Source organism: Moschus berezovskii, chromosome 20 (genome assembly GCF_049115385.1).
Source record: "Moschus berezovskii isolate FMDL1 chromosome 20, NW_MosBer_1.0, whole genome shotgun sequence".
Lineage (NCBI taxonomy): Eukaryota > Metazoa > Chordata > Mammalia > Artiodactyla > Moschidae > Moschus > Moschus berezovskii.
This window is the reverse complement of record NC_142479.1, coordinates 46,109,296-46,128,700: the sequence shown is the minus strand read 5'-3', so window position 1 is coordinate 46,128,700 and position 19,405 is coordinate 46,109,296. Positions and strand designations below refer to the sequence as shown.

Below are 19,405 nucleotides of genomic sequence, written 5' to 3'. Positions count from 1 at the left end.
GCAGAGTTGGATAGTCCTATCTCCTCATCACCTGATGTAAAATTATGAGCTTTTATTCCACCTTCTCTGGAACCAGGCAGAAGTAATTTGCAGACTCCTCTCTGCCACTCATTAGCCACTTAGCCCTGGGCAAGTTACTTAGCCAACAGACTCGGTAAACTACCCCACTGAAGAAACAGATTAGTAATCTGTCCAGGGTTGTTTTGAGGATTATGAACTCCCAGAGGAAAGCACTTGGCAGAGTCCTAGAATAAGGTGGGGGTTGGTGATGTGATGGAAAGAGAATGTTGTTACATAAAATCACAGGCAGTGATGTGACATTTTTATGGCTGTTGTATTAGTCAGCTTGGGCTGCCATTACAAAATACGTCAAAGACAGAATGTCTTAAACAACAGAAATTAACTTTGTCATGGTTCTGGAGGCTGGAATTCGCAGAGAAGGTGCCAGCTGACCCAGTTCCTGGTGAAGACTCTCTTCCTGGTGTGTGGACAGCCGCTATTTTGCTGTGTCCTCGCAGGGCCTTTCTTGGTCACGCGTGGGCCCGGAGATCTCTCTTCCCCTGTTAGAGCCACCACTCTCATCAGGTTCCACCCTCGTGACCTCATGACACGTTAATTACTTCCAAATTACCTCCTCTCCTGGAGCTTCTCTGGTGGTTCAGACAGTAAAGAATCTGCCTGCAATGCGGGAGACTCGGGTTCAATTCCTGCATTGGGAAGATCCCCTGGAGAAGGAAATGGCAACCCACTCCAGTATTCTTGCCTTGAGAATCCCATGGACAGAGGAGCCTGGCGGGCTACAGTCCACGGGGTTACAAAGAGTTGGATACGACTGAAGCGACTTGGCACGGCATATTTCATGTTAAGATTCTTGTTCTGAATTTTTAAAAAATATGCATGTATTTATTTTTAACTGTACTGGATCTTTGTCGGTGCATGGGGCTTTCTTAGTTTCAGTGAGCAGGGGCTACTCTAGTTGCAGTGCATAGGCTTCTCATCGCAGTGGCTTCTCTTGTTGTGGAGCATGGGTTTCAGTGGGTGTGGCTCAAGGGTTCTGTGGCACAGGGCTTCACTTGCTTCTTGGGCCCATGGAACCTTCCTGGACCAGGGACTGAACCCGTGTCCCATGAATTGGCTGGCAGATTCTTAACCTCTGGACGGGCAGGGAAGCTTTCAGGCATTGTTTCTAAAGCTTTGCCACAGCACAACTGAAGCGACTTAGCACGCATGCGTGCACAGCACAGAAATGCCTATGCTCTGGCCAGAGTGGCTTTCACTTTGATTCTTTTAATCTCAGTGGATGAAAAATGGAAGACTCCACGACAGAGACAGGTAAACGGTTTTGTAGGCATGTTATTCCCTATGAAATGTAACCCACAGAAGTCAGGTGAAAGCTACAAGGGTGGCTTTGCAAGTAGACAACTTCAAAGTGTTCCCCAAATCCCCCACAACTACACAGTGGTTTTACCTGCTGTCGGAGGTGAAGTTTTGGAGGGTGTTTTCTAGCTATTGGCTCTAGCAGTGGGGGGTTGCTATAGGTCTGTGTAAACAATAACTTCCGAGAGCTGAATTGCTATGGATATATTATTACTAACCGAAGTCCATATTTTGCTCAGACTCCTTAGTTTTTGCTTAAAGTCCCTTTTCTGTCCCAGGGTCCCACTCAAGCACCATGGCATGTTCTGTCCTCATTTATCTTAGGCTCCTCTTGGCTGTGACAGTTTCTCAGAATGTTCTTATTTGGGTTGACATTGACAGATTTGAAGAGTGCTTATCAGGTATTTTCATAGCATATTTCTCCATGGGGATTTGCCTGATGTTTTTCAGATGATTAGACTGGAGGGTTATGGGTTTTGGGGAGGAAGACCACAGAGATAAAGTGCCATTTTCACTACATCTTCTCAAGATGCCCTCCTCCCCCAAAACCCCTGTCCCCCTGGAACCTCAGGATGTGACCTGATTTGGAAATAGGGTCTTTGCAGATGTGATGAGGTTAAGGTGAGGTCACATGGGTTAGGGTGGGCTCTGATCCAGTGACTGGTGTCCTTTAAGGAGAGAAAACAGGCACAGAGGCAGAGGTTGGAATTATGCTGCCAGAGGCCAAGAGATGCCAACAACTCCCAGAAGCCAGGAGAGAGCTCTGGAGCAGATGCTCCCCGAGCCCCAGAGAAGGAACCAGCCCTGTCAGCTCCCGCATTTTAGACTTCTGGCCTTCAGCCACCAGTAACAGCACCCCTAGGTACATACTTAAGTACATACTACGAGCCTGATTTATCACTGTTGATGTTAACCTTGGTCATGGGGCTGAGGTCATTTCTGCCAGGTTTGTCTGCTATAAAGTCACTGTCTTCCCCTCCACACCCACACCCTTCCATGGTGTGCTCTTCGGAAGGACGTCCTTGTACACTTTGAAAAGTGCTTATCAGGTATTTTCTGATCAGGACTACAAAGGAAGTCCCATTGTACTTTATTTTAAAAAATTAACTGATTAACTTTTGGCTGCCCTGGGTCTTTGTTGCTGTCTGTGGACTACTCTCTAGTTGTGTCTCCTGGGCTCTAGAGTGTGCGCTCGGTAGCTGAGGTGAGTGGGCTCGGTTGCTCTGCTGCATGTGGAAACGTCCCAGACCAGGGATTGAAACTGGGTCTCCTGCGTTGGCAGGAGGATTCTTAACCACTGGACCACCAGGGAAGTCCCCACAGTCCTTTGAAGAGTGGGGAATGCTCCATGTCACAGGAGGCTCTTGAGAGTCCCTTGGACTGCAAGGAGATCAAACCAGTCAACCCTAAAGGAAATCAGTCCTGAATATTCATTGGAAGGACTGATGCTGAAGCTGAAGCTCCAATACTTAGGCCACCTGATGTGAAGAACTGAGTCATTGGAAAAGACCCTGGTGCTGGGAAAGATTGAAGGCGAGAGGAGAAGGGGACGACAGAGGATGAGATGGTTGGATGGCATCACAGACTCAATGGACACGAGTTCGAGCAAATTCCAGGAGATGGTAAAAGTCAGGGAAGCCTGGGATGCCGCAGTCCATGGGGTTGCAAAGAGTCGGACACAACCAAGCAACTAAACAATAACAATCATGAAAGAGGCTTTTCTCCTTCCAGTATTCTCATATATGTTATTACCAACATAAAGGACTGATCATATCTGTTGAAGGACTTAAGTGTAGCAACTTTTAAAATTCCTTTAATTAATCCTATTAGCTTTATCCCCATGTAATTTCTTTGGACTGTCTGGAATTATAACCATGAATGATGCTTTGGTCTCTTCTCAATAGTTATACATCACATTGCTGTTTCATGACTTCTAATGTTGGCCAGGATACCAGAAGACTATTAAAGAGCTGGGCTTGGAGATCTACCATACATCCTAGCATTTTTGTCTGGCAGGACCCTCCGTGTAACTCTGGTGGGACTCTTGCCAGTGACAGACAGCACCCAACCTTTCTGGTACAGAGTTGAGCCAAAGGTTTTGGGTCCAGTCAAACAAGACCTTATTTCCCTAGCCAGGGTGATTGTTCCAAAAGCTGGCAGAAAACCTAAACAGGGCCAACCAATTTTCTCCATTTTTGGTTTGTTTAGTCCCGAACAGAAGTGGGGAGGGTCTTATTATCTGGATCACAAGGTAGGAAAGATGGAATGAGGACTGGGGAGGCTACCCTCCTGAACAAGCAAAGAGGGGCTGCCTACAGAGAAAGATGAAACCGAGGAGTGAAAAGCAAATAGTGGGGAGGGGACTTCCATAGTGGTTCAGGTTAAGAATCTGCCTTCCAGTGCAAGGGACTCAGGTTCAGTCTCTGGTGGGGGAACTAAGATACCGCATGCCACTGCTGGGCAACTAAGCCAAGCGCTGCAACTAGACAGAAGCCTGCACACCGCGATGAAAGACTCATGGAACTAAGATCCCACATGCCTCAATAAGACAAGACTCCATGCACCCAATAAAATAAAATAAAAATTAATTAATTTTTAAAATGATGTAGAGAAGAGGGCGGGGAAGACAGGTGGGGAGGCAGAACACTCATGACCTTCTTGTAAATCCCTGAAGCCAGACTTCCAGCTGTGTGACCCTCTCAGGATTTATGTTTCCCTTTTCTAAAGTTGGGCCTCTTTACAGAGGGAACTTTGTTACTGAAATCACTCTTGTCTTGGTGACTAACTTTTCTTAGGCAATTACCATGTACCAACCAGGCTGAGAGCACATAGTCCATCTCATTTTTTTAAAAAGATACGTTCTTTCTTTTGGCCACCTGACTTGAGGGATGTTAGTTCCCCAGCTGAGGACTGAACCCTTGTCACTGGCAGTGAAAGTGCAGAGTTCCAACCACTGGACCATACCATCTCATTTAATCTTCACCATAAAGGGCGGTTGTAGATATGGTTTCGAGTTCACAAATGGGAAAACTGAGGCTCTGAGGGACCAGAAAGTTGCTGGCACTGTCCCCATAGACCCTGGTGGTGTCTTCTGAGCCCAGGTTTGCTGACACACAGCCTCTTGGTCCCCTTGCCAACAAACACTTGGCACTGGCCATTTGCCTCTACCAGGATGCAGTCACTGGCCACTGCAGCCCCAACTTTTATCATACCCTGAAAGGATTTCAGAGTGGAGATCAGGAATGAAGCTGTCTGTTCTGGGAAAATCCTGGCAGAACAAGACTTCAGAAGATATTCTCAGGAGAATATTTTATGAGCCTAATTCTTGCATCTCCTCATGTCTAGAAAAACACTAAATTCATGAAGGGGGACATCTGCTCCTGACCAGCAGCAAACCTTTGCCAAAGAGTGTGCTTGACTGCACACTGACCCCCTTCACTAAAATAGTGCATAATACTGACCCCCCCTCTACCCGCCCCCCAGCCCCCCATTTTTGGAGCAGTTCCTCAGAGCTCTCTGAAATGTCACCTTCCAGGCTATAGAGCTCATTTTGCCCACAATAAAACTTAACTCACAACTCTCTCACGGAGCATTTTCAAAATCAATACCCTTATCCAGTTGATGGATAAACATCCAAGACCAGAGAACCTGAGTCCTGGCGCTTGAAAATGTGGCCTTGTGCGCTATCCTGGCGGAGTCGAAGTTAAGGAACGGGCGCAAGCGGGCGGGGTGGGGCGGGAAGAACAGCGCCCGCACAGTCAAGTCCTGTCTCCCAGCCTGTGCGGAGCAGGCTCTCCGGGAGCCGGAGGTGTCTGGCTGCGGCCCCTCAGTGGCCAGCCCGCCAGCGCTTCCACGCGGCTTTCAGACCCCAAGCCCTGGGAGGCGCGGAGCCGGGGAGCCTGGCTCCCGAGGGCCAGAGGACCCAGCCCCAACCGCGCTTTCCACTTTCTGTTTCTTTCCGGAGCTTCCTTCAACTTTGTATTCGGAATCCCGGAGTTGGCAGGCCTTTGCCAGGGAAGCGGGCGACCTGGGCCGGGCGGCGGGGGCGCGCCCAAGGTGGGCGGTGGGCGGCGGGCGGCCCGGGGCGGGGACTGGAGAGCGGCTGGCCCGGCCCGTCCTCCCCTCGGCCTCCTGCGCGCTCCCCGCGGCCGGCGCCCGGCACATGGAGGCGGCCGAGGAGCTTACACCCGGGCCGGGAGGCCGGGCGCTCAGCCCGGAGCGGCGCGCGCCGCGCTGCCTGCGGCTGGCCGACCTCCGGCGGGAGCTGCGGGCGCTCCTGTTCCTGGCGGGCCCCGCGGTGAGTAGGGGGCCTCACCGGGGGCTGGTCCCGGGGGCGGGGGTCCCGGGGCGCAGAGCTAGCGGGAGGCGGCGGGCGGGCGCACGCGGGGCCACGGTCCCGGGAGCCTGGAGGCGAGAACGTCCCGGCGCCTCCGCGTGCGCCCGGGCCGCGCTGGCCGCTCTGCGCGTCTGGCCAGCTAGGGCGCGGGACCGGCCGCGTCCAGTCTCCCGTTCCGGAGCCTTCTCTGGATGAGGGCTCCCGAGGAGCAGGCAGAAGCCACCAGAACCGCAAAACACTGCGGAGATTCCGGCCGTGAACGCGCCTCTCTGGAGTAACTCCAGGAGGGAAGCGGTGTCTTTTAGACCCACATCTTCAGGACGATTTCTTCGTTGAGTAAACCAGCCTCTGCCCAAGGAAACTAGCGGCATCCTGCCCCACACGCCCTCCCTCAATTCTTGTGTTTAAAACGTTTTTGATGTGGTTCTCTTTGGGGCTGAGGGTTGTTTTTTTTTTTTCTCCTTTATCATTGTCAGTTTAGGACTCTATGTTTTCTATTTAAAGGTAATTAGAATTTTGAAACCACAACACCCACAAAACAGAATCTCATCATTGTTCTCCTGCCAGTTTGGGTGTTTTTCAAATCAACAGGGTAGGGGAGCCCTTTCTTCAGACAAGAGGAACCTGGGATGGTTCTAAGGGGAGAAGGGAATGGTTCCCCACTCCAGTATTCTTGCCTGGAGAATCCCATGGACAGAGGAGCCTGGTGGGCTATAGTCCACGGGGTCACAAAGAGTCAGACACAACTGAGCGACTAACACACAAGCTGTTGGGCGCTGGGGTGATGAGACATTCTGCACCTGCCAAGGCAGACAGGAGTGACCTGATGGTGACCCCGCTGTTTGTGGGATCCTGGGATGCCCATTGTGTTGTACCGGGTGGCAGGGATGAGGCCCGGAGAAAGCCATGGCTTGAGAATCCATGTAGCGGGGAGCTGTTGGCAGCCAGAGGGAAAAGAACACCTGGTTAGGAATCTTACTTGTGGGTCCAGTTCTCTGCTTTGATCTCAGAAGGGAGGTTAGGAAATGGCTACGTGAACCTGAGTCGGCTGGTAACCTCTTCCGGCTTCTGCTTATCCATCCATAAAATGCGGATAATAATACCATGCTTGGCCCAACATTATCTCATAGGTCACTGTGAGAAAGGTCTCTGTAAGGCTTCCCAAGTGGCTCAGCAGTAAAGAATCTGCCTGCCAATGTGGGAGACGTGGGTTCGATCCCTGGGTTGGAAAGATTCCCTGGAGGAGGAAATGGCAACCTACTCCAGGATTCTTGCCTGGAAAATCCCATGGACAGAGGAGCCTGGGTCCATGAGGTCACAGAGTCGGACACGACTTGAGCAACTAAACACACAAAGCTGCTATTGCTCTGCTAATTCGCTTCAGTTGTGTCCAGCTTGCGACCCCATGGATCGTAGCCTGCCAGGCTCCTCTGTCCCCGGTATTTCCAGGCAAGAACACTGGAGTGGGTTGCCATTTCCTTCCCCACGGGATCTTCCTGACCAGGGATCGAAACCTTCTGTCTCCTACATTGGCAGGTGAGTTCTTTATCACTAACACCACCTGGGAAGCCCCCCCAAAATGAATAACTAAACAAGGTAGCCTCTGAGATGCAGCCGCTCCCAGGGCAGGCCCCTGTCTCTGCTGGCCCCCCGAGTCACCCAGTCCCCTTGATGGACCTGTCTGTCTGCAGGGATGGTGAGCACATGGCTGACATGCCAGCCCCCTGCCCTTTCTCTCCGTGCACCTGTGTCATGTGCCTGTGACGATGTTAATAATGAGCGTAATCTATGTTCCTTGTAGAAAAAACAGAAAACCGAGACAAACGAAAGGGAAACATCTCCGAAATGATCTGAGATAACCGGAGAGTTGGGACATGTTCCTTGCAGCCATTTGTGGGACTGTTTTCTCTCTGACTGCTTTACGCAGTCAGGTCATAGAGTCCTAGCACCTGTTTAATTGGTCATGGGTTGTATATCGGCCCCTCTTGGTCCCTCTCTTTCTCTGTTCCCCTCTCCTCTGGAACATCCGCATATTTTCTGTTTCCTGGGGGCACGAGGGAGGGGAGAGTTGCCCCTCATTGACTGCTCAGGGTCCCCCTCTTCGCTTTCTGGAGGGTCCACCATCCATTAGGTAGGACCCTGGTCTGGGGCTCCTCTCTCTGATTTTTTGTCTCCCGTTCACCCTGTCCTTTTCAGGCCTCTCATATCAACACTGACCCATGAGGATCCAATGTAGGAATCAGGTTGAGGGATAAGGACATACCACATCTGCTGCTGCTGCTGCGTCACTTCAGTCGTGTCCGACTCTGTGTGACCCCATAGACAGAAGCCCACCAGGGTCCCCTGTCCCCGGGATTCTCCAGGCAAGAACACTGGAGTGGGTTGCCATTTCCTTCTCCAATGTGTGAAAAGTGAAAAGTGAAAGTGAAGTCGCTCAGTCGTGTCCGACCCTTAGTGACCCCATGGACTGCAGCCCACCAGGCTCCTCCATCCATGGGATTTTCTAGGCAAGAGTAGTGGAGTGGCTCGCCATTGCCTTCTCCGTACCACATCTGCAGTGAGCTTTAAATGAGGGCTATAAAGACAGAATATCGCAGAACACAAAGGCAAGCATGTGAGATGAGCCGTGCACATCTGAACAGAGGCTGGGCCACATTTTCCTTTAACGATTTAGGTAAACTGTGCATTTGTTGGGGCGGGAAGGCAGTTGTTGAAGTTACCTGGCCTCAGGTGTTCAGCTGAGCTTTCTCCTCATCATTCATTAGCTTCTCTTCACCAGACTGAACTGTGTCAGTCCTGAAGAATAATCTCAAAGAGGGATTGCGTGCTCCTCAGGGACACAGGCTGTGCAGTGCATTGGTGAGGATGGAAAAGATCTGGGGTAGCCAGGCCCAGACAGAGGGCACTGGTTGCCATTTCCATGGAAACAGGCTCACCTGGGAGAGAGTTGAGAGGGTCTAGGGCTGCAGGGCAAAGACTAGTGACAACGCCCCCCAAGCAGAAGAGCATCTGAGAGACTGGCTTCCTGCCCACAAACCTGCAGGCTGATCTCTGACTGTTACCCTGTAAGTGGGGAATGAGGAGCCAGGGGTGTTCAGTGACCTTATATAAGATGTCGCAGGAGCAGACTTGCTGGAGGCAGAAAATAGCCTTGGCTGAAGGTGGGAGCTCTTTGGCAGTCCAGTGGTTAGGACTCTGAGCTTTCACTGCCAAGGGCCCAGTTTCATCCCTGGTCAGGGAACTAAGATCCCACAAATCCAACTGCCCCCTGCCCTCACCTTTTCCCAGCCCCAGCCATCCCTCACACTCCACCCCCTCCTGCCTGGAACATTCTCCCAAACAGACAGGCCCCGTTCACTTGCCTGCTCACCATCCAGGTTTCGGCAGAAACTCCTGTGACTCCAGGGCTCCTGTGTTGTCTGCAGTGCCCATCTTGTGTGATCCCCTGTGCTTCTCCATGTTGAACATCTTTCCCTGTGATGCCCTGGGTTCTCTGGGGTGGGGCTGGAGCCACGGTGTTCACCTTACTCAGATCCATGCTCCCATGCCTGGCCTGTACTCTGTGCTCCAAAGGAGTGGAAGAGAATCGACCTTTTTTTTTTTTTCAATTTCAAATTTATTTAATATAAATTTATTTTAATTGTAGGCTAATTACTTTACAATATTATATTGGTTTTGCCATACATTGACATGAATCCGCCATGGGTGTACATGTATTCCCCATCCTGAACCCCCTCCCACCTCCCTCCCCATCCCATCCCATCCTTCTGGGTCATCCCAGTGCACCAGCCCCGAGCACCCTATATCATGCATCGAACCTGGACTGGCGATTTGTTTCACATAATATACATGTTTCAATGCCATTCTCCCAAATCACCCCACCCTCGCCCTCTCCCACAGAGTCCAAAAGACTGTTCTATACATCTGTGTCTCTTTTGCTGTCTCGCATACAGGGTTATTGTTACCATCTTTCTAAATTCCATATATATGCGTTATTATACTGTATTGGTGTTTTTCTTTCTGACTTACTTCACTCTGTATAATAGGCTCCAGTTTCATCCACCTCATTAGAACTGATTCAAATGTATTCTCTTTAATGGCTGAGTAATACTCCATTGTGTATATGTACCACAGCTTTCTTATCCATTCGTCTGCTGATGGACATCTAGGTTGCTTCCATGTCCTGGCTGTTATAAACAGTGCTGAAATGAACATTGGAGTACATGTGTCTCTTTCAATTCTGGTTTCCTCGGTGTGTATGCCCAGCAGTGGGATTGCTGGGTCATATGGCAGTTCTATTTCCAGTTTTTTAAGGCTTCTCCACACTGTTCTCCATAGTGGCTGTACTAGTTTGCATTCCTACCAACAGTGTAAGAGGGTTCCCTTTTCTACACACCCTTTCCAGCATTTATTGCTTGTAGACTTTTGAATAGCAGCCATTCTGACTGGCGTGAAATGGTACCTCATTGTAGTTTTGACTTGCATTTCTCTGATAATGAGTGATGTTGAGCATCTTTTCATGTGTTTGTTAGTCATCTGTATGTCTTCTTTGGAGAAATGTCTGTTTAGTTCTTTGGCCCATTTTTTGATTGGGTCATTTATTTTTCTGGAATTGAGCTGCAGGAGTTGCTTATATATTTTTGAGATTAATTCTTTGTCAGTTGCTTCATTTGCTATTATTTTCTCCCATTCTGAAGCCTGTCTTTTCACCTTGCTTATAGTTCCTTTGTTGTGCAGAAGCTTTTAATTTTAATTAGGTCCAATTTATTTATTTTTGCTTTTATTTCCAATATTCTGGGAGGTGGGTCATAGAGGAGCCTGCTGTGATTTATGTCAGAGAATGTTTTGCCTATGTTCTCTTCTAGGAGTTTTATAGTTTCTAGTCTTACATTTAGATCTTTAATCCATTTTGAGTTTATTTTTGTGTATGGTATTAGAAAGTGTTCTAGTTTCATTCTTTTACAAGTGGTTGACCAGTTTTCCCAGCACCACTTGTTAAAGAGATTGTCTTTTCTCCATTGTATATTTTTGCCTCCTTTGTCAAAGATAAGGTGTCCATAGGTGTGTGGATTTATCTCTGGGCTTTCTATTTTGTTCCATTGATCTATATTTCTGTCTTTGTGCCAGTACCATACTGTCTTGATGACTGTGGCTTTGTAGTAGAGCCTGAAGTCAGGCAGATTGATTCCTCCAGTTCCATTCTTCTTCCTCAAGATTGCTTTGGCTATTCGAGGTTTTCTGTATTTTCATACAAATTTTGAAATTATTTGTTCTAGCTCTGTGAAAAATACCGTTGGTAGCTTGATAGAGATTGTATTGAATCTATAGATAGCTTTGGGTAGTATACTCATTTTCACTATATTGGATAATCGACCTTCTGAGAGTCAGGTGATTGGGTCCTGACTGTGCTTCTGACCTGGCTGCATGACTGGGGGCTGGGTGTCCAGCTTGACCCCTGCCTGCACTTACCTCAGGTATGTGCACCCAGTGACCTGGCATCCTGCCAGGCCGACCTTTGCTGCTGATGCTGACCTTCCTGGCATCCCTGGATGGGGTGAGGATGGGCCCTTGGGGACTGGCCTGGTACGGCACACTGGGCAGGCTCACACCTGCTGTCCTGCTGGCATCTGGCCCCAGGGGGTACTCTCCCAAAGCCTCCTGGCCAGAAAATGAGGGTCTCCATGACAGGAGGCAGAGACATACACAGACAGCCCGGCCATCTCTCTTGTCCACTTAGCCCTGTCTGAACCCCAGGCAGGAGTCCTTGAGGTTCTGGGGGAACAACCTGTGGGCCTAGCAGCAAGCCCTGTAGGTTCTGTAGGCCTGGTCCTTGACGGCCCTCTCTTGATTGGACGAGTATAGCAGGGTTGGGGGGAGTATGCTGAAAGACAGATCCCTCAGCCCCATGGACATCTGGACTCTGTCGCTTGAAGTGGGACTGGGCAAGAGTCTTCTGATCAACACCCTCAGGTGATCTCAGGTGTGTAGTTAGCAAATGTGAACTCTGGAGCCAGGACCCCCGCTGCCCCTGAGGCTGGGGCGTGGGAAGTCTGGCCATCCAAGGACTGCACCACTGGGTTGACCCACCTTCAACCCAACAGTTGAGTGGATTAGCTCTGCAGGAGACATGGGTTTGATTCCTGGTTCAGGAAGATCCCCTCGAGGAGGAAATGGCAATGCATTCCAGTATTCTTGCCTGGGAAATCCCATGGACAGAGGAGCCTGGTGGGCTACAGCTTATAGGGTCACAAAGAGTCAGACACGACTGAGAGTGCACACACACACACATGTGCACGTGCACACACACATGCACTCATGGATTAGCTCAGCTGTATTTCCCACCCTCTGCTCTGAGAGGGTCAACTGATCCCACGCGTGTACTGGGCATTCACCCTAAGAAAATGTCTGGCCGCACTCAAGTAAGAAAGACATTCTGTGCAGTGTGATTTGTATCAGCAAAACCTGGGAAGCAGCCCAGAGACCTGACCATGGAGGAGACGAGTGCATTTACCTGTGAAGCCACAGAAACAGCTTACATGTGGCCTGCGGAGTGACCGGACACTGTGTTCTGGAAATATTGAAGTCCGATGAAAAAGGGGAAAACAGATCTATGACTATTGTTTGCAAGTTTATGACAGTTCAGTTCAGTTGCTCAGTTGTGTCCGACTCTTTGCGACCCCATAAACTGCAGCACGCCAGGCTTTCCTGTCCATCACCAACTCCCAGAGCTTGCTCAAACTCATGTCCATTGTTGAGTCGGTGATGCCATCCAATCTCATCCTCTGTTGTCCCCTTCTCCTCCTGTCTTCAATCTTTCCCAGCATCAGGGTCTTTTCCACTGAGTCAGTTCTTTGCATCAGGTGGCCAAAGGACTGGCGTGTCAGCTTCAGCATCAGTCCTTCCAATGAATATTTAGTACTGATTTCCTTTAGGATGGACTGGTTTGATCTCCTTGCGGTCCAAGGGACTCTCAAGAGTCTTCTCCAACACCACAGTTCCAAAGCATCAGTTCTTCAGTGCTCAGCTTTCTTTATGGCCCAACTCTTATATCTGTGCATGACTACTGGAAAAACCATAGCTTTGACTGCTGCTGCTGCTGCTAAGTCGCTTCAGTCGTGTCCAACTCTGTGTGATCCCATAGACGGCAGCCGACCAGGCTCCGACGTCCCTGGGATTCTCCAGGCAAGAACACTGCTTTGACTAGATGGACCTTTATTGGAAAAGTAATCTTTGCTTTTTAATATGCTGTTTAGGTTGGTCATAGCTTTTCTTCTAAGGAGCAAGTGTCTTTTAATTTCATGGCTGCAGTCACCATCTGCAGTGATTTTGGAGCCCCCCCAAATAAAGTTTCTCACTGTTTCCATTGTTTCCCCATCTATTTGCCATGAAGTGATGGGACCAGTGCCATGATCTAGTTTTCTGAATGTTGAGTTTTAAGCCTGTTTAAGTTTTAAGAGTTTTTCACTCTTCTCTTTCACTTTCATCAAGAGGCTCTTCAGTTCCTCTTCGCTTTCTGACAGAAGGGTGGTGTCATCTGCGTATCTGAGGTTATTGATATTTCTCCTGGCAATCTTGATTCCAGCTTGTGCTTCATCCAGGCCAGCATTTCTCAGGATGTACTCTGCATATAAGTTAGATAAGCAGGGTGACTGTATACAGCCTTGGTGTTACTCCTTTTCCTATTTGGAACCAGCCTGTTGTTCCATGTCCAGTTCTAACTGTTGCTTCCTGACCTGCATACAGATTTCTCAGGAGGCAGGTAAGGTCGTCTAGTAGTCCCATCTCTTGAAGAATTTTCCAGTTTGTGGTGATCCACACAGTCAAAGGCTTTGGCATAGTCAATAAAGCAGAAGTAGATGTAGTTTATGCACAAAAAGGCTTAAAAAAATTAAGATTGAAAGTGATGCTGAATTTACCCAAATAAGGGCCCTGTGACCTTTAAAGTTAATATAAATTCACAATCAAAGAGATACCAACTCTGTGAATGAAACCACAGAATATCTGTAGGGTGGGGACAGTACTAAGTCATGGCCAATTCCTGGGAACAGGCCTACGGGGGCCCCTGGTTCTGACTTTAGAGTCTACAGAATTGAGTTTTTCATACCAACGTTTTTCAAAATTTATATTTATTTATTTTTGGCTGTGCTGGGTCTTCATTGCTGTGTGGGCTTTTCTCCAGGATGCTGGGCGGGGGCATCTCTCTAGTTGCAGTGCGCAACTTTGGTCTCTGCAGCAGGGGAAGCAGGAACTGGGTTGAGGTTTGGAATTCGATGTGGAGATGTATGCACCCTTGCTCCCGCACGTGCATGCACACGCATGCACACTTGTGCACACACAGCTAAGAGCAGGCCTCTCATGGTCTGTTGATCTGGGTCCACCTGCAGAGATGCACCTGTCTGTCCCCAGGTGCAGGGAGGGAAAGCAGGCGGTCACCTGTACCGTCACTAGCAGGGCCAGGTTCGATGCCCACGTGGTTGCGGCACTGGCCGATGGCATTGTGGCTCGACAGAGGTGAGGACTAGGGTCACTGGGAGCCTCACCTGAGCTCACTGGAGGAGCCTTCACCCTCGAAGGACTGACGGCAGCAGTGCTGGCTGGACCCGCACAAGCTCCCTAAGCCCCGAGTGTGCACTTTGAGAGGGGTGTGTGGGGTCGACATGCGTCTTCAGGCACTGATTCCATCTCCCCTCTCGGACCACAGGGGATCCCAGGAGAGATGGGCTTCCCGGGAAGTCCTGCACCTCCCAAACCTGGCGGGTCACAGAAGGTGGTTTTAAATTAACCTGAGGACATAAGTCAGTGTCCAGAGGTGAGGCGGAAAGTTCTGGAATGGTGAGGGAGAATGATTCCGTGTTCCCCAAGCTGCATTTGCCCTCATATTGGAGGCTTTGTGGAATCTGAGATGGCTGGCAGACTGGTAATGATTTGCCCCAACATTCCAGACCCCACTGGCCTTCCATTGAGGTAGCCTCAGCTCCGCCTCAGGAGTTCCTCTCCATGGACTGTTCTGCTGGCTGTTGAAAGCTGTTCTCTTCGGCCCTTAGGAGGAATCTGAAATAACAACAGGGTCATCCCAGGAGGCAGCCTCTAGAAATTTCAGGGGAAATAGGCATTCAGTCTATGGTATCAGAATCTACATTGAAAAATAAATTTTAAAAGTTGGAAGTTCTCAGAAACATGATACTGGCGGTAGCAAATGAACTTGCATATTTTTCAAGAAGTCCACCCGAGGCTGCTCGTTTGCCTGTGAGAGCTGGCGGAGGCTCCGTGCAAGCCAGACCTCCTTACCTCTGGTCCGAGCCCACCCCGGGAGGGTGGGGGTCACCTGGGAGGCCCGCCCCTTCCTTCCACTGCCAGGTCGGCCCTCGCCTGCAGCTTTGTGTTTTCTGTCTCTTCCCAGTTCCTGGCCCAGTTGATGGTGTTCCTCATTGGTTTTGTGAGCTCTGTGTTCTGTGGGCACCTGGGGAAGCTGGAGCTGGACGCTGTCACACTGGCAATTGCTGTATGTATGGGGCTCGCCAGCTCAGAGCTAGGGAGCCGTCTGTGTGTTCATCTGCTCCTGTGGCTTTTACAGATGATCAGAGTTTAGGGGTTTCAGGGAAGACACATACGTGTCTGAATCTCTCACTGTTGGAGGCACTGGTCTGAAAGGGGTTTCACTGGACTAATCTCCAGGTGTGGGCAGGGCTGTGACCATGTTTCCATCCTCAGCCTACCTCTCCTTCCCCAGGGAACCGCCCCAGGTATGTGTTTCTTCAGGTGCCAGGCTCCGGATGGAACGTTTTTGGAGGGCCAGAATTCTCTCTGCCACATCAGCTAGTTTGCCATCCCTGGAGCTCTGGCTCCCACCCTGAACCCACATCTGGGAGAAGGGAATTGTTCACCAGTAGAAACCCTCCCCCCTCCCCCAGCTCTTGTCCCAAGATGCCAGAACATGAAACCCTGTGTGCCCGGGTCCAAACCTGAAATCGGGGGGAGGGACTTCCCTGGTAGTCTAGTGGTTAAGAATCTGCCTTTCAGTGCAGGGGACATGGGCTGGATCCCTGGTGGGGATCCCTTGTTGCTCCACAACAAAGACCCAGTTCAGCCCACCCCCCCCAAATAATAATAAAACTTTAAAAAATTTAAATAATAAACATTTTAAAAATCATGAGGAACCAGTCCTCTCTGTACCCCAGAAGTGAGCCCCACAACCACAGAGGGGTGTCGCTACCCTCAGCCGTGGTTGCTGGCCTGGGGGCCCTGCCGGCCTGTTCACTTGGGCCAGCAGATGTTTCGCTGAAGTTCTTGCCTCAGGTGTGTCCTCTGAAAGGCATGCATTGGCCTCCCACACCTGGTCCCTCGGGCATTTGAACTTGCCACCTCTGAGCCTGCAAAGTGCTCTGAACCATCCCCAGGGGCTCATGGATTGCTTTGCTTTCAGGGAGCAGCATGGACAACCCTGGTTTAATTATCCTTTTTGGTCTTTGATGTTTGGATATTTGGGGAACTCACCAAGCTTCCCGCAGATCCTTCTTGGCCACGGAAGTGCAGGAGAGCTGGTGTTTCCAGGCTGGGCCTGGCAGGGACTGCTGTCCCTGGTGCCTCCCGCAGACTCGGGGGGTAGCAGGTAGAGGCAGGCAGGGCCTCAGACTTCCCTGGTTTGGGGGTGCTGTGGACACTGGAAGGCATGAGTTGGCTTTGAGACTTGCTCCTGCTCTCGCAGAGTCCTTCAGGGCGTTGTGTGGGTCATCCTTGGTCACTAGCAAGTGGGTTCTCCCAGGACTGCTCTGTGCCATGCCGCAGGCCCCTTAAGAAGGGTTCATGGTCCTCGGAACCTGGGAAAAAGGTGCCCAAGACCTGGGGAACAAATGCCTGAGAAAGAATAATGCAGTGTGGTCACCACGGCCTTGAATGTCCTTTCCTCCCAGCACTGTGTCTGTCCTTTAATTCAGGGCATGGGGAGGTCTGTGCACAGGCTCCGGGTGGAGTGCTGAGGGCTCCAGGGCTCTGATGGGCAGACGGGGAGCCTGCCCCCAGCTCCTCCCTGGTTTGTTCCCAGGTGGTCAACGTTACTGGTGTCTCGGTCGGGTTTGGCTTGTCTTCTGCTTGTGACACGCTCATCTCCCAGGTGAGTGGCAGCCCCAGGTCAGGTCACTCCCCACCTGCCCCAGTTGGAGGGTGGAGTCCCCCAGGGAAAACCCTTGCCACATTTCTCAGCTCTCCTGCTGCCTCCGAAGTGTGGCCGCAAGTCTCTCTGGTCTGGGAAGTGGTGTTTTTCTGCATGTCTGCCCTACTGCTACATCTTGGCAGATAGGGGATGTTTTATAAAAGTCCCTTTTATCACTTCCAACATTGCGGAGCTTCGTATGTCCAGGGGTCCTCAAATGCACATGTGTGTCAAGAGTCACTTGGGGGCCCCCCACCAGCCATAAGCCTGAAGAACCAGGTCTCGGGGGTTGGGTGGGGAATGTCCTGACTGGTTGTATATGCCGGTCCCAGTGGCTAATTTCAAGCTGCCCAAGATGTCACTGAGTTGGCTGGGGAGGGATGTGCATGGTGGGTTTTGTAAGTGATGGGAGCTGGCTCCAGCGCCTCCCCCATCCCCAAGTTTCTGCATCAGTAGGTCTGGGGAGGGGGAGGCCCAGGACATCATATTTCTAATAGGTTTCCAGGTGAGGCCACCCTGACTGCACATTAGGATTACATGGACATGGGGAGATTTTACAAATTATTGGTGTCTGGGACCTACTCTGGACCAATTAAGTCCAGACTTATCTTTATCAAGCCCCTGTCATCAATGATTTAAAAATGTTCCCCAAATTCAACATCCATTTATGATAAAAACTCTTCAGAAAAGAGGCACAGAAGGAACATACCTCAACATAATAATGACCATACAGAAAAAGACCCTGGTGCTGGGAAAGACTGAAGTCAAGAGAAGGGGCAATAGAGGATGAGATGGTTAGATAACATCACTGACTCAATGGCATGAGTTTGCACAAACTCCAGGAGATGGTGAAGGACAGGGAAGCCTGGTGTGCTGCAGTCCATGGGGATGCAGTCAGACACGACTGAGTGGCCAAACAACAATGATAAGGTCACAGCTAACATACTCAATGGTGAAAAGCTGAAACCTTTTTCTCTAAGATCAGGAATCACACAAGGATGCCCTCTTGCTCCACTTTTATTCAACATAGTATTGGAAGTCCCAGCCATAGCAATCAGAGAAGAAAAAGAAATACAAGAAATTCCAATTGGAAAGGAAGAAGTAAAACTGTCACTGTTTACAGATGACATGATGCTATAGAAAATCCTAAAGACGCCACCAGAAAACACCTGAAGCTCATCAATAAATTTGGTAAAGTTCTAGGACACAAAATTAATATACAGAAACCTGTTGTGTTTCTATACCCTAACAATGAAATATCAGAGATATAAGAAATGTTCCTTAGGTGATTCTGATGAGCAGCCGAGTTTGAGAACCACTGATAGCTAAAATGTAGCAGTCTCTGGGGCCATCTGTCTCTCTATGAGGCGTGATTGGAGGCCTCTGGGGGACAGTGAGGGTGCCATTTCTGTGTTAATGAGTTGGTTTTGACTGTGCACACAGACGTTTGGGAGCCAGAACAAGAAGCACGTGGGCGTCATCCTGCAGCGGGGCGTGCTGGTGCTGCTGCTCTGCTGTCTGCCCTGCTGGGCCCTCTTCCTCAACACCCAGCTCATCCTGCTGCTCTGCAGGCAGGACCCAGCCGTGTCCAGGTGAGATGGGCCACCCCCTGGCAGGATGGGTCCAATCGGCAGAAAGATGGTGCCAGCCAGGTTCAGGCTCTGGGGGTTCCCAAGGCCAGGGACAGGCCATGCACCAGGATTGGGTTAAGCTGTCCTCAGCTGATTCTCCATACCTGGCCCATGGGATAACCTACCTACTTTCAGGTAAATAGTTTTGGGTGAAATATGATCTGCAAACACCTTCCACGTAAAATGGTGGTTCATGGTGTTGGTTCCTGGTTTTGTGATTCTTGGCCCTGGTCAATATTAAAATCACCTGAATGCTTTTAAAGCCCACCACTGGGGAATTCCCTGGTGGTGCAGCAGTTAGGACTCTGTGCTTTCACTGCCAAGGGCCTAGGTTCAATTCCTGGTTGGGGAACTAAGATCCTGAAAGCTGCATGGTGTGGCAGAAAAAAAAAACAACGCCCCCCCCCAACCTGGTGCCCTCCCCCAGCATTTTGTTCATTTGTTTGTTAAAATATTTATTTCGCTGCATACAAGATCTTCAATCTTGGTTGCCACCTGTGGGATCTTTAGTTGCAGGATCTAGTTCCCTGACCAGGGATCGAACCTGAGCCCCCTGCATTGGGAGCACAGAATCTTAGCCACTGGATCACCAGGGAAGTCCCTAGCATTCTGGTTTAATTGGACTGGGGTGCAGCCCGGGTGTCCATGTCTTTCAAATCTCCCCTGGATGATTCTAAAATGTGACGCCAGGTTTGAGAGCCACTGGTTTAGTTGATAAAGACCTTTTATGACTTTCTGCTCAACCAGTGACTCTGAACCCAGGGCACATTTGGAATGTTAGGAGACGTTTCTGGATGTCAGAACTGGTGTGGGGGTGTCACTGCTGGTAGAAACCAGATGCTCCAAAACATCTTGGGATGCACAGGACTGTCTCCATGGCAAGAATTACCTGGCCAGGGTGCCCAGTTTGAA

General features: G+C 50.1%; 1 protein-coding gene across 2 annotated transcripts in view; it reads left to right on the top strand.

The window, feature by feature from the left end:
- The first annotated feature begins 5,454 nt into the window (after window positions 1–5,454).
- Window positions 5,455–19,405, top strand: part of SLC47A1 (solute carrier family 47 member 1) — a 31,130-nt gene continuing 17,179 nt past the window's right edge. The window contains exons 1-4 of one of the 2 annotated variants that reach the window (XM_088828942.1): window positions 5,455–5,674; window positions 15,114–15,215; window positions 16,755–16,823; window positions 18,306–18,454. In XM_088828942.1, coding sequence (XP_088685068.1) covers window positions 5,540–5,674; window positions 15,114–15,215; window positions 16,755–16,823; window positions 18,306–18,454 — 455 coding nt within the window. In that variant the 5' untranslated portion in view covers window positions 5,455–5,539. The remainder of the gene's footprint in view (window positions 5,675–15,113; window positions 15,216–16,754; window positions 16,824–18,305; window positions 18,455–19,405) is intronic. The other variant, XM_055407403.2, reaches the window with a different exon arrangement.